Here is a 25202-nt window from a genome sequence, read left to right on the forward strand (position 1 = left end):
ATTTTGTTAAACGAAGAGAGTGTTGAGCTCTCTGATCAGTGCTCGGGGAGGATGATCTCGGGCACCCAGTCGTTCATACCGTTCATCTCCTCACAGAACAGGTGCAGCTTCTCCATGGCTGGGTCCTCCCAAGAACCATCAGCTGGCTTCTGTTGAATTAAAGCACAAGAGGAAAGCGGGTTAGCAACAAAACACTTCCAAAGAGAGGCTGCTGCCTGCATGCTTAATTGTCCAATAATGCTTTGTGAGAGAGAACAGATATAAGGCTATATGTTTGAGTTCAAAATGACATACCGTGATTAGGACACAGTGAGCGTCTTCTAGTTTGTCCTTGTCGCCAATGATCTCGACCAGGCGCTGCACGTCGCTCACTCTGACGATGCTGATGTCGTTCTCGAAGCAGAAGGACTGGATGAGGGTGAAGTGGATCTGGAGGGCGATGTCACACTTGAACCCTTCGTCCATGGCCAGGACACAGAAAGACACGCTGTCTGGATCACTGTGGAGAAATACATCTGTTAGTGGCTGCTCTTGTTCAGGGCAAAAGTAGGCTACCAGCTGAGCTGAGCAATAGCATAAGACATGTTAGCATTGCACTTACTCATTCATTATTGTGGCACTTTCGTAGACTCCAATGGTGAGTTGTTCCTCTCTCCGAGCAGAGAGGAGAGCTTCTTTCAGCGCTTTGCCAGGAGACCCTGCAGGAGACTGCATCTTCAAAATAATTCCAACAAGTGATTGATCTCACTGGTTTTAGTAGATGTGGAGGATAGTGATTCAGAAGATATAGCACAGTTTGCTCTGAATGCTCTTCAATGGGACTTGCGGTATTTATACTGAAGACCTGGCACGCGCGTTCTGTGATTGGCTGTTGTTCAGGGACAAAAGTCAGCCCCCTTCCCCCCACCACACCTCCCATGGCAGGCGCGTGCCTATAGAGAAACTTTCCGAGGAAGGATGGGCCAGTTTGGACTGAATGGATAAGATTCTGAAAGTCTGTGACCTTTAATTGATGCCCTCAACTTCAGGAATAATTAATCCCGACACTTGGCCTCCTAGACTCGTGCCATCAAAGTCTACGTAGATTTGCAAAACTGCCTAATTATTCCACAGAAACGGCACACTCATGCACACATGCAGTGAAGTTCACTAGTGTTCATTTTGTGCATTCGTGATTTGTGTAATGGGCCTGAGAGTAGCTGTCCAGTGACCACAGGCAGACAGACAGACACAACAGGACAAGTTCGAAAACATTATCTTCAACTGCCATCGTTTAGGCCTGGCGGGGATAGAAATCTGTACTTAGACGTGTGCTTAGAAATAATATAAACTAAGCCATCAAAACACCAAAAATATCTGTCTTTACGATTGTTGGTCAATCGGTGAGATTTTGCATGTTTTGGGGTATGATTAATAGGACTATGTAGGTCAGGGGTGCCCAGAAGGTAGATCGTGATCTACCAGTAGATCACAAAGGCTGTGCAGGTAGATCACATGGCAAGGTCCTACAAATATATTTAATTTAAATATAAAAAAAACTGTTTTGCATGTGCCACTTGAATTAAGGTGACTTGATTGACTGACATCTATAAGGGCCTGTCAGCTCAAACCCACAGTGCAATACTTTGTTTTCTAGAGTGTTGTACACAAACGTCAGTAGCATTACAAAGTTATAATACAAAAAAAACCCTACCAATTAAAAATGTCCCTCTATTTCCCATTCCAAGTGTGCTTGTCTCATGTCTTACTGTATGTAACTATTCCAAAGCACCTCAGGTACATTTTTAAACAAATGTCAGCAATCATGGGATCAACATTTTTTTGGTGGGTAGATCTCATTGAGCTGGTAATTTTGAAAGTAGCCCTCAAGTCGAAAAAGTGTGGGCACCCCTGATGTAGTTAGTCAACAAAGTCACTTTGGTAACAATTGTAATTATAATCATTTGGTGGTGGTTTAAATGGCTGGAGTCTAATTAACCCCCCAAGCATAAAAGATGTCAGTAAATTTGCATTAAAAGCCTTGGCATTGTGTAGTAGACAGAACTTTGTGAATGAACTGGAGAATGTGTCTGAAGTCAGCTGCAGCCTCTCTCACCCATGCATACAACTGGCCTTACATTCTTTTAGGGCGGTGGTTCCCAAACTGTGGTGCGTGCACCCCTTGTGGTGCGCGAACATCCTCTAGGTCTAGGGGGCCGTGCACGAAAAGGGTAATGGCGGTTTCATAGTGTTATTTAACACAAACTGCAAAATCCGGTAAAACACTGTTGTAAGGAGATGTATAGAGCAGCTGTATGTCTCTCAGTACAGTGACATTCTGTGATTATTTGCCATAATCATATTAAAAAAGATATAATTTTCGGACAAATACTATGAGACTGAGCGTTGGGGGGTGCGTCAGCTAGGTCAGGAGGTAACAGGGGGTGCACGGGCAAAAATATTTGGGGACTGCTGTTTTAGGGACATTGTTGTACTGACTTACATTCCTCCCATATCCCCTTACCCTAACCTTAACCATACCAAATTTAACCCTAACCCTTAGATAGCATTTGAAACAGACTTATAGCATGTCATGTAGACAGCACAATAACAGTACAGCATAGTATAATATATATGTATAGCTTATATGTATAGTGTCATTATATATAGATATGTTCTAGTTACGTTCCTAGCTTACGCATGTTTCTTGAGAAATGCTTTTTATATATGTGATGTATTCCCATGCTTTTTGTTCTTGCTTAATGTAAATCGCTCTGGATTAAGAGCGTCTGCTAAATGCCTAAATTATCCTTATAGCCGATACTTTCCTACCCGTAACCGTTAATTAAACCATTTGAAACTGCAGTCAAATCAAATTGGTGACACCAGTTGTGACCCCAACCCACTGGTTTGATGTGGGCCTAAGTCAGGCATACAGTAAACACATGCACGCATGCACACACACACGCACGCACGCACGCTTAAAACTCTGCCTGGCAACCCGAACCACAGGCCCTCATCCATCTGCTGTCCCCATTAATGAGATGAGGGCCAGAGAGTGCAGAGGGGAGGTGGGGAGGAGCAGGTTAAATGCAAGGAGAAAGGGCCCTGTGCCTGGCACAAGTCAGCTCTCATTCATCCATTCAGAGACAGCGTTCACCAACAGCCCACCCCTACCCCGCCATATACTCTACTCCGCTGACCCCCCCATTGAAGTACCAGCACAATGAGTGTTCCTGCAGGATCAGGCCTCCAAAGACTACAGAGCCAATGCATGAGCCGAGCTTATACCGACCGGTCGCATATTTATTCGACATTTCCCATTTTACTTACATGACAAATGAATGACAACGACGGCGGTCTCCTGTGAATAGCTGTGCATTTGGAAACACATTGTCTCTCAATTTCTGCCATAAACTGTAAATCGATGTCCTTTTTGGAGCCGCCTTCTCAGTTGACTCGAAAGGCTATAAACTTCCTGGTCATGCATTTATTCATCGCCTGAATTTCTGAAGAATTCTACCCATTCAAACCGTGACCACTTGAACCCAAGTGTCCCTATTCTGGGGTGAATTTTAGGCAAAAGTAGCGGATCTACAAACTCGCAATTCGTTGCAACGCAAGGCCTTGTGAGTTTATAGCCTATTTTCAGCGAAGAGATTAGTATAGGGCAATAAAGTATATAGGGTTTAGTGTAAATTGTTTTCTTACTTGTAAATTTGTTTTCTTACTTGCCTGCAACAGCACAGCTACTGTACTTACATGACAAATGACTGACAACGACTGTTAGTCTCCTATGAATAGCTGTGCAATAAATTGTAAATGGATTGCCTCTCAATTTCGGCCATAAATTGTAAATTGTCCTTTTGGGGCAGCCTTTTCAGTTGACTTGGAAGGCTAATTTTTCTGGTCATGCATTTAGCATATTCATCACTCTACCTAGCTTGATCACTTGAACCCTAGTGTCCCTATTCTGGGGTTAACAGTAGGCAATAGGCAGATCTACACAATGCGTTGCAACACAATTGATTGAAAAAAAAACGAGAACACATAACACCAGTTTTAGCTGAACTTCACTGGCTCCCTGTCACTTTTAGAATAGATTTTAAGATTCTTTTATTTACCTATAAATCCCTGCACGGCCTGGCCCCCTCTTATTTAACAGAACTTCTGGTCCCTTACACCCCACAAAGGGCACTGAGGTCAACATTTTTATTCTTTGGCTTTTCGCCACCTATCGCACCTAATGTTTGTTTTGTTTTATTGCACTTTCGTTATTGTGGCATTAATTACTGATGTTTTTGTTTTTGTTTTTGTTGTTGTGGTATAAATTGTTGATGTTTTTGTCTCACCCTGTACAGCACTTTGGTCAATTTCGATTGTTTTCTTTCTTTTCAAAATCTTTTTATTCAGGTTTTTCGACAGTAGCCCAGGGGCAAGTATTAGATAGACATATAAAATATAAAAATAAATCTCAATCCCCTATCCCACCCTCCCCCCACCCACAATCCCAAGGATAGTCGGAACAGTCTGGAGGAAATAAAATAAATATATATATATACACACATACACAAAATACATGCATACATAATTACAAAAAATAAAAATATAATAAAATAAAAAAGCAGATTTTTCATAGAGCAGATTTTGTTTCTGTTGTGGTTTGGCGTTGGCCGAGGCATAGGCACGGCACACTATGCAGTTTGTGTGTTGTGGTAGAATGTCATAAATGGGCCCCAGGTCTTGTAAAACTTTTTCTCAGAGCCGGCAATTGAAAACCTTAACATCTCCAACTCGAGACAGGACATTATATCACGAAGCCACTGACGGAGCACGGGCGGGGCAGCATCCTTCCATTTGAGTAGAATGGCACGCCTAGCGAGCAACAAGGCAAAGTCGACCATACGACACTCTATGCGTGTTAGAGGAAGGTCCAATTTCGATTGTTTTAAATGTGCTCTATAAATAAAGTTTGATTTGATTTGATTTGATTTGATTGATGATTGCAGAATTGACGTACAAATAGACACTTCTATATACCGGTAGTCAAAGAACAGAACAGGAATTCATCATAAAGGAGGTAAAAAGGAAAAAGAAACATATACAGTGAGGGGAAAAAAGGGTGGGCGGTGGGGGGGATTCAGATTTTACGGGGGCCAGTTTCGAATTGCAGCCGTCCGTATGTGCCCTTTGAGATCGGTTTTGAAGGAGTCAAGGGATTCGCATGTCTTAATGACTGTTGGTAGGGCGTTCCACATTTTGGTGGCATAGGAGCGGAAAGAATGTAGTCCCTTGTTTGTGCCGAATCTGGGTTGTACATGGTTTGTTGCACTCCCTCTGGTGTTGTGGGTGTGGACTTTGTTAACATTAAGGAAGTATCTAGACAGGTACATGGGTATCTTGGTGGTGTATCGAATCTTGTGGACCAGACACATTGCAAGATGCTGTACTCTGTCGTTGACCCTAAGCCATTCCAGCCTGTCAAAGTGGGCAGGGGTGAGGTGGGTTCGGGGGGTGAGGCCAAGTAGGAGCCTGACCAGTTTGTTTTGGGAAGTCTGGAGCCTAGTTTTAAGGGCCTTTGAGGTGCTGTGGTACCAGGAGGTGCATGTATAGTCAAAGAAACCTTGTACGAGGGCTCCTGTTAAGGTCTTCAAGGTGTTTTTGTTGACCAGTGAGGAGATCCTGTAAAGGAATCTTGTTCTTTGGAAACAAACAAACAAACAAACAAACAAACATTACTGCATCAAAAGTAATCAACAAACTATCCTATGAAAACTGGTCAATCATTGGCCAAATTGTCAAATGTACAGGTATGAAGGGGGAAAAATCACACCCGTGTGAAGTGAGGGCGATCATATCATCGTACATCATCATACATCATCTCATTCCGGCCAATCAGAATTTGCATCCTCACCTTCGTCATCAATGTTTGTGTTATGCAATGTAATTGTTTACACGAACACTCAAAATTGTCCATTCATCGTCAATGGGATTTAATGTTTGTGTAGGACAAAGTTTGTGCGCACACATACACACACATACTGTACATACACAGCAAAAGCTGGACATAGGAGGGGTTATCTTATCACCCCTCAAAAATAGCTGTGCATGTTCAGGTTGAAGAAAAAACAATAAAGAACGCACATCCACTCACACACTCACTAAAAAGTAAAACCCCAACCCAAAATCCATAAAGAAAATGCCTATAGAAGCTGCAAAAGTGCTAGGCTATTAGGAAATGAATTAATTTGTCTAAAAGCAGTAGTATTTTGGGAAGGCTATTTTGTTATTTGGTTCCACCATTGGACGTGATGTTTCAAGCATATCGGCTCTTCATAAGATGTTGTTCATCGGCTTGTCTTTGTCTGGCACAAAATATTTTCAGATGGGGGAGTGTGGGCAAATACATAGGCCTATGCATTTGGGTGTCCTTGACATGAAGATGTTTGAGAATCATGCTCTAACATGCCTTAGTTGTATTGTTTTCATAGACCTGGTTGCTTATTTCTCTTCAACAACTTTGGAATTACTGACCTGCTATCAGATTGGAAAAGTTAATTTCTTGTCAGACATTTAGGCTAAATAAAAAGGACAACACAAAAAAGTCCTGGGGACTTGTTTCCATTGTGGTCCTATGCTACAGTAAATAAACTGGCCTTGCCTATTAAACCCTATATACTTTGTTCTTCAAACAGCTCACAACAGACCACAGAGCATCACATTGTGAGCTTATAGATCAGCTTATAGATCAGCCCAATGTTCACCTATTTCAGCTGAATCTCCACTTATAACATGCCCAGGGATGCGGTTTAAGTGTAAATCAACAAAATGTTACTGGAATGTAAATAGAATGGTGCCCTACGTTGCAAAGTGTGAGGAACTGGATGGTGTTGTCTGCTTCATGTGTGTTGCAGTGCAACTTCAATTATCCACAGAACCACCGGGACAGAAATATTGTTTTGTTTTGTTTTTTATTGTAGCTTTTGGTCATACAACAGATGAAATACACATTTCTTATTGACATTAATGTATCTGACGTGAAAACTTAATTTTCCTGTGAAATAATGATTTGTTTCTTTTCAACTGTTTCTAAAAACTGCCTTCAGTAGACTACCATGTCTGAATTTAAACTTTTAGAGCATTAAGTTATATTTAAGGTAACCTATTTTCCCATACTTTTGTAATCATTAACTAAACAACTTCTAAAGTGAAACCTTTAGAGCCATCATTAAGTACTTTTTGTTTTTCATAATTTTGTCATCATTAAATTTCTAAAGTGAAACCTTTAGAGAATTAAGACAATTCTGGAAAGTGGGAAACATTTCGCTGCGTTGTTACTCAGCGAGAGAACATTTTAAAAAGTCTCTTTTTAAGAATGTCTCTTTCTCGGCACCGCTTCTTTCTCCTGCTGCGTGTGCGTCAGATATGCGTGTGACGTTCTGCTCTGTGTGTGCGTGCGTGCACGACACATCAGGACGTGGAACAAGTCACTTCTCCTTTCTCTCCAAACCTCATCCACACAAAGAATGAGGGTCGATGTGTCGCTCTCGTGGCATACCTGACCTCATTCACATAAAGAATGAGAGTCATCTTGGCATGGACGGGACAAGAGGCGACGGGTCCGAAGACCAGCGGGGGCGGCCCTCCTCGGGGCCGGCGCCGGTCGGTCGGGCTGCCCATGGATATGAATCCTCCTCAGGAGTATCCATCCATCCAGGGATGAGTAGAAAACAGTGTCATCCTGCTCAGTAGTATTTCCATTTTGTTAAACGAAGAGAGTGTTGAGCTCAGTGCTCGGGGAGGATGATCTCGGGCACCCAGTCGTTCATACCGTTCATCTCCTCACAGAACAGGTGCAGCTTCTCCATGGCTGGGTCCTCCCAAGAACCATCAGCTGGCTTCTGTTGAATTAAAGCAAAGAGGAAAGGGGGTTAGCAACAAAACACTTCCAAAGAGAGGCTGCTGCCTGCATGCTTAATTGTCCAATAATGCTTTGTGAGAGAGAACAGATATAAGGCTATATGTTTGAGTTCAAATGACATACCGTGATGAGGACACAGTGAGCGTCTTCGTCCTTGTCGCCAATGATCTCGACCAGGCGCTGCACGTCGCTCACTCTGACGATGCTGATGTCGTTCTCGAAGCAGAAGGACTGGATGAGGGTGAAGTGGATCTGGAGGGCGATGTCACACTCGAACCCTTCGTCCATGGCCAGGACGCAGAAAGACACGCTGTCTGGATCACTGTGGAGAAATACATCTGTTAGTGGCTGCTCTTGTTCAGGGCAAAAGTAGGCTACCAGCTGAGCTGAGCAATAGCATAAGACATGTTAGCATTGCACTTACTCAATCATTAATGTGGCACTTTCGTAGACTCCAATGGTGAGTTGTTCCTCTCTCCGAGCAGAGAGGAGAGCTTCTTTCAGCGCTTTGCCAGGAGACCCTGCAGGAGACTGCATCTTCAAAATAATTCCAACAAGTGATTGATCTCACTGGTTTTAGTAGATGTGGAGGATAGTGATTCAGAAGATATAGCACAGTTTGCTCTGAATGCTCTCCAATGGGAGTCGCGGTATTTATACTGAAGACCTGGCACGCGCGTTCTGTGATTGGCTGTTGTTCAGGGACAAAAGTCAGCCCCCTTCCCCCCACCACACCTCCCATGGCAGGAGCGTGCCTATAGAGAAACTTTCCGAGGAAGGATGGGCCAGTTTGGACTGAATGGATAAGATTCTGAAAGTCTGTGACCTTTAATTGATGCCCTCAACTTCAGGAATAATTAATCCCGACACTTGGCCTCCTAGACTCGTGCCATCAAAGTCTATACGTAGATTTGCAAAACTGCCTAATTATTCCACAGAAACGGCACACTCATGCGCACATGCAGTGAAGTTCACTAGTGTTCATTTAAATCCAAGAGAATAGCCATAACCAAATGGACCCGGTGGATTTGAGGGAAATTTACAGATTTAGTTTTTCATCGCAATCCCACTTAAATCGTGCATGCATGAACATAACATGCGTTTGCCGTGATAAAGTGGACTCGACTTTATAGGCTATAGGCCTATATTGGCGAATGTATTGATACAAAATATCATATGTTTATAGTTTAAAAGATGTATCTTGGTTGAACTAAGTTTTTCTTTTATCCCCAAATTTCCACAAATTTGTGTTCTCATGTGTCTATTGTCTTGAAAATATTTGGTTGTAGAGGCGAGCTTTCACCTATAATGTGGATTTATTTATATTTTTATATATTTTGTGCATGCACATTTACATTAAAGTGGACATCTTTATTACATGTTTTTTGTGCATGCACAAAAAACACAAGTGAACACAAGTGAACTTCTTTTTCTGGATTTGTGATAGTCTGCCGTGTTATAAGTGGTCAGATTTGTCGGCCGCAAATTAACGCTTTCGAGATTTTCAATGGGCCCTGTTCCAGAAAAGGTTGAGAACCACTGGTCTAAAACAGTGGTTTTCAGCCCTTAATTATCTATTATGTATTTGGCATTTGAGCCACAGACATTTGATGAGATGTAAATGGTGCATTTATATAGCGCCTTTATCCAAGGCGCTTTACATAGATTGTGCATTACATTCACCCATTCATACACCTATTGCGGTGGAAGCCATGCAAGGTACCAACCAGCACATCGGGAGCAATTTGGGGTTCAGTGTCTTATCCTACCCCCTTAGATAGCACTTTTTAGACTTAGATTTAGCATTTGAAACAGACTTATAGCATGTCATGTAGACAGCACAATAACTGCATTGTATGTAGTCATAGCACATCATAGTACATATGTATAGCATAGTATAGTTACTATACTATACTATACATATATACTAAGTATATATGTATAGTTAATATGTATAGCGTCATTATATAGATATGTTCTAGTTACGCTCTTAGCTTACGCATGTTTCTTGATAAATGCATTTTATATATGTGATGTATTCCCATACTTGTGTTCTTGCCTAATGTAAATCGCTCTGGATTAAGAGCGTCTGCTAAATGCCTAAATTGTAAATTGTTGCCCAAGGACACTTCGACATGTAGACAGGAGGAGCCGGGATTCGAACCGCCGACCCATGGATCATTGGACGACCTGCTCTACCTCCTGAGCCACAGTCGCCCTCCTGAGCCACAGTAGCCTCTCAGGCCCAAGACTTTGAATATTTTGTTGTCATCAGATAAGATTCTCTTACTTTACTTAATGTGAATTAAGTAATGCAGATGTTTAACAAATCATTTAACTCTTGACAGCGTAAATTGAAGCCAAGGGTACATTCTGTGCTCGTGTTTGTGGACAGACAGAGTGGACCATCTGACTAGGGGGCATCCCTGTATGTTTTCTTTATGGTTGAAGCGTGTCTGGAGTGCTTTGTTTTAGGTGGTTAACATTTAAATGCTCTCTTCATAACTTTGATAATGAGTGTGTATCGTCCTAATTCTGCCCTGCAAGCATTGTTTGTTGTTTTCCGTTGCATGTAGTTAAATGCAAGGAGAAAGGGCCCTGTGCCTGGCACAAGTCAGCTCTCATTCATCCATTCAGAGACAGCGTTTACCACACACACACACACACACACACACACACACACACACACACACACACACACACACACACACACACACACACACACACACACACACACGCACGCATATAGTGAGATAGGGAAATCCTTGCCTTGCCATTCACTATCTACACATAAAAGAATATCTTAAAGCCTTCTATTACGTTTGATTCAATGTTTTGCATTTGTATATAAATGATTAACATCATTCTTTTTTCATATTCAATGACTTAACTAACTAACTTTGATGTTTACTACTAAACATCACATTACCATGATGGGTAAGCTCCACATTTTTGGAATGGTTGTCAAAACAAATTGAAGTTGAATGTTTTTATTTCGTTTACTACTTTTAAGATACTCTTAACTGACCTCACACTAGAGGAAGGCATATGCACCTGTTTTCTGTAACATTTGGTTACAAGGTTTTGTTTCTGTGTGTATGTGCTTGTGGATTATATTTGTTGTAGCCTACTGTGTGTCCATGTCATGTATGTAAAATGTAAATGTTCTTATTTGTATACAGGGCGCCATTGAAAAAGAGACCCTGGTCTCAATTGGATTCCCCTGAAATAAAGGTTACAAACAATGGTAGGTTTTTTTGGTGTCAATTTGTGCATTCGTGATTTGTGTCATTTGTATATGGGCCTGAGAGTAGCTGTCCAGTGACCACAGGCAGACAGACAGACACAACAGGACAAGTTCGAAAACATTATCTTCAACTGCCATCGTTTAGGCCTGGCGGAGATAAAAAAATCTGTACTTAGACGTGTGCTTAGAAATAATATAAACTAAGCCATCAAAACACCAAAAATATCTGTCTTTACGATTGTTGGTCAATCGGTGAGATTTTGCATGTTTTGGGGTATGTTTAATAGGACTATGTAGGTCAGGGGTGCCCAGAAGGTAGATCGCGATCTACCAGTAGATCACAAAGGCTTTGCAGGTAGATCACATGACATGCAGGTAGATCACATGACATGCAGGTAGATCACATGACATGCAGGTAGATCACATGACATGCCCCAAAATATATATCATTAAAAATAGGTATATTTTGCTACTTGAATTAAGGTGAGCTCAAACACACAATGCAATAATTTGCTTTCAATAGTTCTGCACACAAACATAGCATTACAAAGTCATATACAAATAACTACGAATTCCATTTTCTTCTCTCTATTTCCCATTCCAAGTGTGTTTGTCTTATAGTATGTAAGGCCTGTGCTGCTAATTTCAGCAATGGGATAATACTTTTTTGGGTGGGTAGATCTTGTCATTTTGATAGTAGCCCTCAAGTCGAAAAAGTGTGGGCACCCCTGATGTAGGTAGTCAACAAAGTCACTTTGTTAACAATTGTGATTATAATCATTTGCTTGTGGTTTAAATGGCTGGAGTCTAATTAACCCCCCAAGCATAAAAGATGTCAGTAAATTTGCATTAAAAGGAGGGATTAAAGAACAATGATCTGCAGCCTTGGCATTGTGTAGTAGACAGAACTTTGTGAATGAACTGGAAGTTTCTGAAGTCAGCTGCAGCCTCTCTCACCCATGCATACAACTTGCCTTTACATTCTTTTAGGGCGGTGGTTCCCAAACTGTGGTGCGTGCACCCCTTGTGGTGCGCGAACATCCTCTAGGTCTAGGGGGGCGTGCACGAAAAGGGTAATGGCGGTTTCATAGTGTTATTTAACACAAACTGCAAAATCCGGTAAAACACTGTTGTAAGGAGATGTATAGAGCAGCTGCATGTCTCTCAGTACAGTGACATTCTGTGATTATTTGCCATAATCATATTAAAAAAGATATAATTTTCGGACAAATACTATGAGACTGAGCGTTGGGGGGTGCGTCAGCTAGGTCAGGAGGTAACAGGGGGTGCACGGGCAAAGATATTTGGGGACTGCTGTCTTAGGGACATTGTTGTACTGACTTACATTCCTCCCATATCCCCTTACCCTAACCTTAACCATACCAAATTTAACCCTAACCCTTACCTTATCCTTATAGCGGATACTTTCCTACCCGTAACCGTTAATTAAACCATTTGAAACTGCAGTCAAATCAAATTGGTGACACCAGTTGTGACCCCAACCCACTGGTTTGATGTGGGCCTAAGTCAGGCATACAGTAAACACTGCCTGGCAACCCGAACCACAGGCCCTCATCCATCTGCTGTCCCCATTAATGAGATGAGGGCCAGAGAGTGCAGAGGGGAGGTGGGGAGGAGCAGGTTAAATGCAAGGAGAAAGTTGACTTCTCAGTTGACTCGAAAGGCTATAAACTTCCTGGTCATGCATTTATTCATCGCCTGAATTTCTGAAGAATTCTACCCATTCAAACCGTGACCACTTGAACCCAAGTGTCCCTATTCTGGGGTGAATTTTAGGCAAAAGTAGCGGATCTACAAACTCGCAATTCGTTGCAACGCAAGGCCTTGTGAGTTTATAGCCTATTTTCAGCGAAGAGATTTGATGTAGAGGACAATATTAGAGGATCTAAATTAGTATAGGGCAATAAAGTATATAGGGTTTAGTGTAAATTGTTTTCTTACTTGTAAATTTGTTTTCTTACTTGCCTGCAACAGCACAGCTACTGTACTTACATGACAAATGACTGACAACGACTGTTAGTCTCCTATGAATAGCTGTGCAATAAATTGTAAATGGATTGCCTCTCAATTTCGGCCATAAATTGTAAATTGTCCTTTTGGGGCAGCCTTTTCAGTTGACTTGGAAGGCTAATTTTTCTGGTCATGCATTTAGCATATTCATCACTCTACCTAGCTTGATCACTTGAACCCTAGTGTCCCTATTCTGGGGTTAACAGTAGGCAATAGGCAGATCTACACAATGCGTTGCAACACAATTGATTGGAAAAAAAACGAGAACACATAACACCAGTTTTAGCTGAACTTCACTGGCTCCCTGTCACTTTTAGAATAGATTTTAAGATTCTTTTATTTACCTATAAATCCCTGCACGGCCTGGCCCCCTCTTATTTAACGGAACTTCTGGTCCCTTACACCCCACAAAGGGCACTGAGGTCAACAGACAAGCTGCTCATGGAAGCTCACAAAACGAACCTCAGGAGTAGGGGCGACCGTGCCTTTGCCTCTGCTGCTCCTAGTCTTTGAAATCACTTCTTAAAACACATTTTTATTCTTTGGCTTTTCGCCACCTATCGCACCTAATGTTTGTTTTGTTTTATTGCACTTTCGTTATTGTGGCATTAATTACTGATGTTTTTGTTTTTGTTGTTGTGGTATAAATTGTTGATGTTTTTGTCTCACCCTGTACAGCACTTTGGTCAATTTAGATTGTTTTAAATGTGCTCTATCAATAAAGTTTAATTTGATTTGATTTGATTGATTGATGATTGCAGAATTGACGTACAAATAGACACTTCTATATACCGGTAGTCAAAGAACAGAACAGGAATTCATCATAAAGGAGGTAAAAAGGAAAAAGAAACATATACAGTGAGGGGAAAAAAGGGTGGGCGGTGGGGGGGGATTCAGATTTTACGGGGGCCAGTTTCGAATTGCAGCCGTCCGTATGTGCCCTTTGAGATCGGTTTTGAAGGAGTCAAGGGATTCGCATGTCTTAATGACTGTTGGTAGGGCGTTCCACATTTTGGTGGCATAGGAGCGGAAAGAATGTAGTCCCTTGTTTGTGCCGAATCTGGGTTGTACATGGTTTGTTGCACTCCCTCTGGTGTTGTGGGTGTGGACTTTGTTAACATTAAGGAAGTATCTAGACAGGTACATGGGTATCTTGGTGGTGTATCGAATCTTGTGGACCAGACACATTGCAAGATGCTGTACTCTGCCCTCAAGTCAGCCAGAGTAACACCACTCCTCAAGAAACCAACCCTTGACCCCTCAGATGTCAAGAACTACAGACCGGTATCACTCCTTTCATTTCTATCAAAAAGCATTGAACGTGTTGTCTCCAACCAGCTCTCTCTCCATCTCTCACATAACAACCTGCTAGATCCCAACCAGTCCGGATTCAAAAAGGCCCACTCCACAGAAACTGCCCTGCTGGCAGTCACAGAAGCACTACATGCTGCCCAGGCTGCTTCCCACTCTGCAGTCCTGATTCTCCTAGACCTATCAGCAGCATTTGACACAGTGAACCACCAGCTGCTCCTAGACACCCTAGCGGATCTAGGCATCGGCGGGACGGCACTAAAGTGGTTCTCCTCTTACCTCACCGACCGGACCTACGAGGTCTCCTGGAAAGGTCTGTTATCATCCCCCCGAACCCTCCAAACTGGGGTCCCACAGGGATCTGTACTTGGTCCCCTCCTTTTCTCACTGTACACTAAATCCCTTGGCACTATCATCTCTGCTCACAATATATCCTATCACTGTTATGCCGATGACACACAACTGTTTCTATCCTTCCCCCCCTCTGCCACCCAGGTGGAAGAGCGCATCACTGCTTGCCTGGCTGACATCTCACAGTGGATGTCCTCCAACCACCTCAAGCTGAACCCAGACAAGACTGAGCTTCTCTTCTTCCCAGCTAAGTCCTGCCCGATGCGGGAGCTAACTATTTCCGTAGACAACGCCCTGGTAACGTCTGTCCCAACAGCCAGGAACCTTGGTGTTGTCCTGGACAGTCAGCTCTCGTTCAAAACTCACATCACAGCTGTCACTCGATCCTGTAGGTTCACACTCTATAACATACGACGAATTAGACCGTTCCTCACCCAGGAATCATCCCAGCTCCTAATCCAGACAACAGTCCTGTCAAAACTTGACTATTGTAACTCTCTCCTTACTGGCCTACCGGCATGTGCACTGAAGCCTCTCCAACTGATCCAAAATGCCGCAGCTCGCTTGGTCTTCAACCAGCCAAAATTCTCACATGTCTCCCCCCTGCTCCGCTCCCTGCACTGGCTCCCGGTCGCTGCCCGCACAGAATACAAAACTCTGATGTTGGCATTTAAAGCAACCAAAGGTATGGCTCCCCCATATCTTGCCAGCATGATTGAACCCTACAAACCCTCCCGCGCACTCAGATCAGCCAACGCAGGGAAGCTGGAAGTACCCTCACTAAAAACGCCGGGACAACGCTCCACACGTCCCAAACTCTTCTCCCTTCTGGCCCCAAAACTGTGGAATGCACTTCCCGTTGCAATCAGAACTGCAGCATCACTCCCGATCTTCCGCCGTAGTCTGAAAACCCACCTTTTCAGACTCCATCATGGCCCATAGCACTTACCCTACCCCCCTTAGACAGCACTTCTTAGACTTATATAGCATTTGAAACAGACTTATAGCATGTCATGTAGACAGCACAATAAGTGCATTGTATGTAGTCATAGCACTTCATAGTATATATGTACAGCATAGTATAGCATATATGTGTATTTTATATGTATAGTGTCATTATATAGATATGTTCTAGTTATAGTTTATATGTATAGTGTCATTATATAGATATGTTCTAGTCACGTTCTTAGCTTACGCATGTTTCGCGATAAATGCATTTTTACATATGTGATGTATTCCCATGCTTTTTGTTCTTGCCTATTGTAAGTCGCTCTGGATTAAGAGCGTCTGCTAAATGCCTAAATTGTAAATTGTAAATTGTACTCTGTCGTTGACCCTAAGCCATTCCAGCCTGTCAAAGTGGGCAGGGGTGAGGTGGGTTCGGGGGGTGAGGCCAAGTAGGAGCCTGACCAGTTTGTTTTGGGAAGTCTGGAGCCTAGTTTTAAGGGCTTTTGAGGTGCTGTGGTACCAGGAGGTGCATGCATAGTCAAATAAACCTTGTACGAGGGCTCCTGTTAAGGTCTTCAAGGTGTTTTTGTTGACCAGTGAGGAGATCCTGTAAAGGAATCTTGTTCTTTGGAAACAAACAAACAAACAAACAAACATTACTGCATCAAAAGTAATCAACAAACTATCCTATGAAAACTGGTCAATCATTGGCCAAATTGTCAAATGTACAGGTATGAAGGGGGAAAAATCACACCCGTGTGAAGTGAGGGCGATCATATCATCGTACATCATCATACATCATCTCATTCCGGCCAATCAGAATTTGCATCCTCACCTTCGTCATCAATGTTTGTGTTATGCAATGTAATTGTTTACACGAACACTCAAAATTGTCCATTCATCGTCAATGGGATTTAATGTTGACAAAGTTTGTGCGCACACATACACACACATACTGTACATACACAGCAAAAGCTGGACATAGGAGGGGTTATCTTATCACCCCTCAAAAATAGCTGTGCATGTTCACGTTGAAGAAAAAACAATAAAGAACGCACATCCACTCACACACTCACTAAAAAGTAAAACCCCAACCCAAAATCCATAAAGAAAATGCCTATAGAAGCTGCAAAAGTGCTAGGCTATTAGGAAATGAATTAATTCGTCTAAAAGCAGTAGTATTTTGGGAAGGCTATTTTGTTATTGGACGTGATGTTTCAAGCATATCGGTTCTTCATAAGATGTTATTCATCGGCTTGTCTTTGTCTGGCACAAAATATTTTCAGATGGGGGAGTGTGGGCAAATACATAGGCCTATGCATTTGGGTGTCCTTGACATGAAGATGTTTGAGAATCACTGCTCTAACATGCCTTAGTTGTATTGTTTTCATAGACCTGGTTGCTAACTTTGGAATTACTGACCTGCTATCAGATTGGAAAAGTTAATTTCTTGTCAGACATTTAGGCTAAATAAAAAGGACAACACAAAAAAGTCCTGGGGACTTGTTTCCATTGTGGTCCTATGCTACAGTAAATAAACTGGCCTTGCCTATTAAACCCTATATACTTTGTTCTTCAAACAGCTCACAACAGACCACAAAGCATCACATTGTGAGCTTATAGATCAGCTTATAGATCAGCCCAATGTTCACCTATTTCAGCTGAATGTCCACTTATAACATGCCCAGGGATGCGGTTTAAGTGTAAATCAACAAAATGTTACTGGAATGGTGCCCTACGTTGCAAAGTGTGAGGAACTGGATGGTGTTGTCTGCTTCATGTGTGTTGCAGTGCAACTTCAATTATCCACAGAACCACCGGGACAGAAATATTGTTTCATTTTCTTTTTTATTGTAGCTTTTGGTCATACAACAGATGAAATACACATTTCTTATTGACATTAATGTATCTGACGTGAAAACTTAATTTTCCTGTGAAATCAACACAAACATGACTGAAATAATGATTTGTTTCTTTTCAACTGTTTCTAAAACTGACTTCAGTAGACTACCATGTCTGAATTTAAACTTTTAGAGCATTAAGTTATATTTAAGATAACCTATTTTCCCATACTTTTGTAATCATTAACTAAACAACTTCTAAAGTGAAACCTTTAGAGCCATCATTAAGTACTTTTTGTTTTTCATAATTTTGTCATCATTACATTTCTAAAGTGAAACCTTTAGAGAATTAAGACAATTCTGGAAAGTGGGAAACATTTCGCTGCGTTGTTACTCAGCGAGAGAACATTTTAAAAAGTCTCTTTTTAAGAATGTCTCTTTCTCGGCACCGCTTCTTTCTCCTGCTGCGCGTGCGTCAGATATGCGTGTGACGTTCTGCTCTGTGTGTGCGTGCGTGCACGACACATCAGGCGACGGGTCCGAAGACCAGCGGGGGCGGCCCTCCTCGGGGCCGGCGCCGGTCGGTCGGGCTGCCCATGGATATGAATCCTCCTCAGGAGTATCCATCCATCCAGGGATGAGTAGAAAACAGTGTCATCCTGCTCAGTAGTATTTCCATTTTGTTAAACGAAGAGAGTGTTGAGCTCTCTGATCAGTGCTCGGGGAGGATGATCTCGGGCACCCAGTCGTTCATACCGTTCATCTCCTCACAGAACAGGTGCAGCTTCTCCATGGCTGGGTCCTCCCAAGAACCATCAGCTGGCTTCTGTTGAATTAAAGCACAAGAGGAAAGCGGGTTAGCAACAAAACACTTCCAAAGAGAGGCTGCTGCCTGCATGCTTAATTGTCCAATAATGCTTTGTGAGAGAGAACAGATATAAGGCTATATGTTTGAGTTCAAAATGACATACCGTGATTAGGACACAGTGAGCGTCTTCTAGTTTGTCCTTGTCGCCAATGATCTCGACCAGGCGCTGCACGTCGCTCACTCTGACGATGCTGATGTCGTTCTCGAAGCAGAAGGACTGGATGAGGGTGAAGTGGATCTGGAGGGCGATGTCACACTTGAACCCTTCGTCCATGGCCAGGACACAGAAAGACACGCTGTCTGGATCACTGTGGAGAAATACATCTGTTAGTGGCTGCTCTTGTTCAGGGCAAAAGTAGGCTACCAGCTGAGCTGAGCAATAGCATAAGACATGTTAGCATTGCACTTACTCATTCATTATTGTGGCACTTTCGTAGACTCCAATGGTGAGTTGTTCCTCTCTCCGAGCAGAGAGGAGAGCTTCTTTCAGCGCTTTGCCAGGAGACCCTGCAGGAGACTGCATCTTCAAAATAATTCCAACAAGTGATTGATCTCACTGGTTTTAGTAGATGTGGAGGATAGTGATTCAGAAGATATAGCACAGTTTGCTCTGAATGCTCTTCAATGGGACTTGCGGTATTTATACTGAAGACCTGGCACGCGCGTTCTGTGATTGGCTGTTGTTCAGGGACAAAAGTCAGCCCCCTTCCCCCCACCACACCTCCCATGGCAGGCGCGTGCCTATAGAGAAACTTTCTGAGGAAGGATGGGCCAGTTTGGACTGAATGGATAAGATTCTGAAAGTCTGTGACCTTTAATTGATGCCCTCAACTTCAGGAATAATTAATCCCGACACTTGGCCTCCTAGACTCGTGCCATCAAAGTCTACGTAGATTTGCAAAACTGCCTAATTATTCCACAGAAACGGCACACTCATGCACACATGCAGTGAAGTTCACTAGTGTTCATTTTGTGCATTCGTGATTTGTGTAATTTGTATATGGGCCTGAGAGTAGCTGTCCAGTGACCACAGGCAGACAGACAGACACAACAGGACAAGTTCGAAAACATTATCTTCAACTGCCATCGTTTAGGCCTGGCGGGGATAGAAATCTGTACTTAGACGTGTGCTTAGAAATAATATAAACTAAGCCATCAAAACACCAAAAATATCTGTCTTTACGATTGTTGGTCAATCGGTGAGATTTTGCATGTTTTGGGGTATGATTAATAGGACTAGGTAGGTCAGGGGTGCCCAGAAGGTAGATCATGATCTACCAGTAGATCACAAAGGCTGTGCAGGTAGATCACATGGCAAGGTCCTACAAATATATTTAATTTAAATATAAAAAAAACTGTTTTGCATGTGCCACTTGAATTAAGGTGACTTGATTGACTGACATCTATAAGGGCCTGTCAGCTCAAACCCACAGTGCAATAATTTGTTTTGTAGAGTGTGTACACAAACGTCAGTAGCATTACAAAGTTATAATACAAAAAAAACCCTACCAATTAAAAATGTCCCTCTATTTCCCATTCCAAGTGTGCTTGTCTCATGTCTTACTGTATGTAACTATTCCAAAGCACCTCAGGTACATTTTTAAACAAATGTCAGCAATCATGGGATCAACATTTTTTTGGTGGGTAGATCTCATTGAGCTGGTAATTTTGAAAGTAGCCCTCAAGTCGAAAAAGTGTGGGCACCCCTGATGTAGGTAGTCAACAAAGTCACTTTGTCACTGGTAACAATTGTCTAATTAACCCCCCAAGCATAAAAGATGTCAGTAAATTTGCATTAAAAGGAGGGATTAAATAACAATGATCTGCAGCCTTGGCATTGTGTAGTAGACAGAACTTTGTGAATGAACTGCAAGTGTCTGAAGTCAGCTGCAGCCTCTCTCACCCATGCATACAACTTAAGCCTTACATTCTTTTAGGGCGGTGGTTCCCAAACTGTGGTGCGTGCCGTGCACCCCTTGTGGGGTGGGGTCTAGGGGGACCTAGAGGTCCCCCTAGACCTCTAGGTCTAGGGGGACGTGCACGAAAAGGGTAATGGCGGTTTCATAATGTTATTTAACACAAACTGCAAAATCCGGTAAAACACTGTTGTAAGGAGATGTATAGAGCAGCTGTGGGAGTATACAGCAGATGCATGTCTCTCAGTACAGTGACATTCTGTGATTATTTGCCATAATCATATTAAAAAATATATCATTTTCGGACAAATACTATGAGATTGAGCGTTGGGGGGGTGCGTCAGCTAGGTCAGGAGGTAACAGGGGGTGCACGGGCAAAAATATTTGGGGACTGCTGTTTTAGGGACATTGTTGTACTGACTTACATTCCTCCCATATCCCCTTACCCTAACCTTAACCATACCAAATTTAACCCTAACCCTTACCTTATCCTTATATAGCGGATACTTTCCTACCCGTAACCGTTAATTAAACCATTTGAAACTGCAGTCAAATCAAATTGGTGACACCAGTTGTGACCCCAACCCACTGGTTTGATGTGGGCCTAAGTCAGGCATACAGTAAACACTGCCTGGCAACCCGAACCACAGGCCCTCATCCATCTGCTGTCCCCATTAATGAGATGAGGGCCAGAGAGTGCAGAGGGGAGGTGGGGAGGAGCAGGTTAAATGCAAGGAGAAAGGGCCCTGTGCCTGGCACAAGTCAGCTCTCATTCATCCATTCAGAGACAGCGTTCACCAACAGCCCACCCCTACCCCGCCATATACTCTACTCCGCCGCCCCCCCATTGAAGTACCAGCACAATGAGTGTTCCTGCAGGATCAAAACACATTAAGGCCTCCAAAGACTACAGAGCCGAGCTTATACCGACCGGTCGCATATTTATTCGACATTTCCCATTTTACTTACATGACAAATGAATGACAACGACGGCGGTCTCCTGTGAATAGCTGTGCATTTGGAAACACATTGTCTCTCAATTTCTGCCATAAACTGTAAATCGATGTCCTTTTTGGAGCCGCCTTCTCAGTTGACTCGAAAGGCTATAAACTTCCTGGTCATGCATTTATTCATCGCCTGAATTTCTGAAGAATTCTACCCATTCAAACCGTGACCACTTGAACCCAAGTGTCCCTATTCTGGGGTGAATTTTAGGCAAAAGTAGCGGATCTACAAACTCGCAATTCGTTGCAACGCAAGGCCTTGTGAGTTTATAGCCTATTTTCAACGAAGAGATTTGATGTAGAGGACAATATTAGAGGATCTAAATTAGTATAGGGCAATAAAGTATATAGGGTTTAGTGTAAATTGTTTTCTTACTTGTAAATTTGTTTTCTTACTTGCCTGCAACAGCACAGCTACTGTACTTACATGACAAATGACTGACAACGACTGTTAGTCTCCTATGAATAGCTGTGCAATAAATTGTAAATGGATTGCCTCTCAATTTCGGCCATAAATTGTAAATTGTCCTTTTGGGGCAGCCTTTTCAGTTGACTTGGAAGGCTAATTTTTCTGGTCATGCATTTAGCATATTCATCACTCTACCTAGCTTGATCACTTGAACCCTAGTGTCCCTATTCTGGGGTTAACAGTAGGCAATAGGCAGATCTACACAATGCGTTGCAACACAATTGATTGAAAAAAAAACGAGAACACATAACACCAGTTTTAGCTGAACTTCACTGGCTCCCTGTCACTTTTAGAATAGATTTTAAGATTCTTTTATTTACCTATAAATCCCTGCACGGCCTGGCCCCCTCTTATTTAACAGAACTTCTGGTCCCTTACACCCCACAAAGGGCACTGAGGTCAACAGACAAGCTGCTCATGGAAGCTCACAAAATGAACCTCAGGAGTAGGGGCGACCGTGCCTTTGCCTCTGCTGCTCCTAGTCTTTTAAATCACTTCTTAAAACACATTTTTATTCTTTGGCTTTTCGCCACCTATCGCACCTAATGTTTGTTTTGTTTTATTGCACTTTCGTTATTGTGGCATTAATTACTGATGTTTTTGTTTTTGTTTTTGTTGTTGTGATATAAATTGTTGATGTTTTTGTCTCACCCTGTGATTGTTTTAAATGTGCTCTATAAATAAAGTTTGATTTGATTTGATTTGATTGATTGATTGAAATATAACAGTTTGCAGAATTGACGTACAAATAGACACTTCTATATACCGGTAGTCAAAGAACAGAACAGGAATTCATCATAAAGGAGGTAAAAAGGAAAAAGAAACATATACAGTGAAGGGAAAAAAGGGTGGGCGGTGGGGGGGGATTCAGATTTTACGGGGGCCAGTTTCGAATTGCAGCCGTCCGTATGTGCCCTTTGAGAGCGGTTTTGAAGGAGTCAAGGGATTCGCATGTCTTAATGACTGTTGGTAGGGCGTTCCACACAGGGCCGGATCTACCATATGGGCACTTTGGGCACGTGCCCAGGGGCCCTTGGGCACCAGGGGCCCCTCAAAAAAAAAAAAAAAAAAAAACGTTTTTTTTTTTGTTTGTTTTTTTGCTCCACAGAACATTTCCCTGCTAATCCGAATGAAATAAATGGTGTCTAAAAAGTTTAGTGTTTTATTGTTGGTGAGAAGGGCAGCTGAAAAGTGCAATTGTGTGTAAAGCAGCAACAATGCGCTAGATTGGCTGTCACTCTGGGGGGTAGGCGACTGGAAATAGGCCAATATAACGGCATAAAACTGCCCCAAAACAACTCCGAAACAGCAAAAATGTTGCGCGCGCGTGAAGGGGGGCCCTTCGAGCTTCAGTGCCCAGGGGCCCTCAGAGGTGTTAATCCGGCCCTGGTTCCACATTTTGGTGGCATAGGAGCGGAAAGAATGTAGTCCCTTGTTTGTGCCGAATCTGGGTTGTACATGGTTTGTTGCACTCCCTCTGGTGTTGTGGGTGTGGACTTCGTTAACATTAAGGAAGTATCTAGACAGGTACATGGGTATCTTGGTGGTGTATCGAATCTTGTGGACCAGACACATTGCAAGATGCTGTACTCTGTCGTTGACCCTAAGCCATTCCAGCCTGTCAAAGTGGGCAGGGGTGAGGTGGGTTCGGGGGGTGAGGCCAAGTAGGAGCCTGACCAGTTTGTTTTGGGAAGTTGGACATAGGAGGGGTTATCTTATCACCCCTCAAAAATAGCTGTGCATGTTCAGGTTGAAGAAAAAACAATAAAGAACGCACATCCACTCACACACTCACTAAAAAGTAAAACCCCAACCCAAAATCCATAAAGAAAATGCCTATAGAAGCTGCAAAAGTGCTAGGCTATTAGGAAATGAATTAATTCGTCTAAAAGCAGTAGTATTTTGGGAAGGCTATTTTGTTATTTGGTTCCACCATTGGATGTGATGTTTCAAGCATATCGGTTCTTCATAAGATGTTATTCATCGGCTTGTCTTTGTCTGGCACAAAATATTTTCAGATGGGGGAGTGTGGGCAAATACATAGGCCTATGCATTTGGGTGTCCTTGACATGAAGATGTTTGAGAATCACTGCTCTAACATGCCTTAGTTGTATTGTTTTCATAGACCTGGTTGCTTATTTCTCTTCAACAACTTTGGAATTACTGACCTGCTATCAGATTGGAAAAGTTAATTTCTTGTCAGACATTTAGGCTAAATAAAAAGGACTTGTTTCCATTGTGGTCCTATGCTACAGTAAATAAACTGGCCTTGCCTATGAAACCCTATATACTTTGTTCTTCAAATAGTAAAATAGCCGATCTACAAGCTCACAACAGACCACAAAGCATCACATTGTGAGCTTATAGATCAGCTTATAGATCAGCCCAATGTTCACCTATTTCAGATGAATCTCCACTTATAACATGCCCAGGGATGCGGTTTAAGTGTAAATCAACAAAATGTTACTGGAATGTAAATAGAATGGTGCCCTACGTTGCAAAGTGTGAGGAACTGGATGGTGTTGTCTGCTTCATGTGTGTTGCAGTGCAACTTCAATTATCCACAGAACCACCGGGACAGAAATATTGTTTCGTTTTCTTTTTTATTGTAGCTTTTGGTCATACAACAGATGAAATACACATTTCTTATTGACATTAATGTATCTGACATGAAACCTAAATTTTCCTGTGAAATCAACACAAACATGACTGAAATAATGATTTGTTTCTTTTCAACTGTTTCTAAAAACTGACAGAGCATTAAGTTATATTTAGGATAACCTCTTTTCCCATACTTTTGTAATCATTAGCTAAACAACTTCTAAAGTGAAACCTTTAGAGCCATCATTAAGTACTTTTTGTTTTTCATAATTTTGTCATCATTAAATTTCTAAAGTGAAACCTTTAGAGAATTAAGACAATTCTGGAAAGTGGGAAACATTTCGCTGCGTTGTTACTCAGCGAGAGAACATTTTAAAAAGTCTCTTTTTAAGAATGTCTCTTTCTCGGCACCGCTTCTTTCTCCTGCTGCGCGTGCGTCAGATATGCGTGTGACGTTCTGCTCTGTGTGTGCGTGCGTGCACGACACATCAGGACGTGGAACAAGTCACTTCTCCTTTCTCTCCAAACCTCATCCACACAAAGAATGAGGGTCGATGTGTCGCTCTCGTGGCATACCTGACCTCATTCACATAAAGAATGAGAGTCATCTTGGCATGGACGGGACAAGAGGCGACGGGTCCGAAGACCAGCGGGGGCGGCCCTCCTCGGGGCCGGCGCCGGTCGGTCGGGCTGCCCATGGATATGAATCCTCCTC

The 25202-nt window shown here is 42.5% G+C and overlaps 4 protein-coding genes across 4 annotated transcripts in view; 1 reads left to right on the forward strand and 3 right to left on the reverse strand.

Moving 5' to 3' along the window:
* LOC306940117 (serine/threonine-protein kinase NIM1-like) overlaps nt 1-25202 on the forward strand; it is an 805056-nt gene that overhangs the window by 40967 nt on the left and 738887 nt on the right. The gene's annotated exons all lie outside the window — the stretch shown is intronic.
* On the reverse strand, nt 36-7659 carry LOC306939473 (growth arrest and DNA damage-inducible protein GADD45 gamma-like; the record flags this gene model as incomplete). The annotated part of the gene is made up of 4 exons (XM_079524061.1): nt 36-149; nt 295-499; nt 602-714; nt 7543-7659. 4 exons carry the CDS (start codon nt 7657-7659, stop codon nt 36-38), a joined length of 549 nt encoding a protein of 182 aa, XP_079380187.1.
* On the reverse strand, nt 7767-8437 carry LOC306939474 (growth arrest and DNA damage-inducible protein GADD45 gamma-like; the record flags this gene model as incomplete). Its single annotated transcript, XM_079524062.1, has 3 exons — nt 7767-7880; nt 8024-8222; nt 8325-8437. The coding sequence occupies 3 exons, from the start codon at nt 8435-8437 to the stop codon at nt 7767-7769; spliced, it is 426 nt and encodes a 141-aa protein (XP_079380188.1).
* Nucleotides 18342-25185, reverse strand: LOC306939475 (growth arrest and DNA damage-inducible protein GADD45 gamma-like; the record flags this gene model as incomplete). The annotated part of the gene is made up of 4 exons (XM_079524063.1): nt 18342-18455; nt 18601-18805; nt 18908-19020; nt 25069-25185. 4 exons carry the CDS (start codon nt 25183-25185, stop codon nt 18342-18344), a joined length of 549 nt encoding a protein of 182 aa, XP_079380189.1.

The sequence above is a fragment of the Electrona antarctica genome (genome assembly GCF_951216825.1).
Source record: "Electrona antarctica genome assembly, chromosome: 16".
NCBI classification, from domain to species: domain Eukaryota; kingdom Metazoa; phylum Chordata; class Actinopteri; order Myctophiformes; family Myctophidae; genus Electrona; species Electrona antarctica.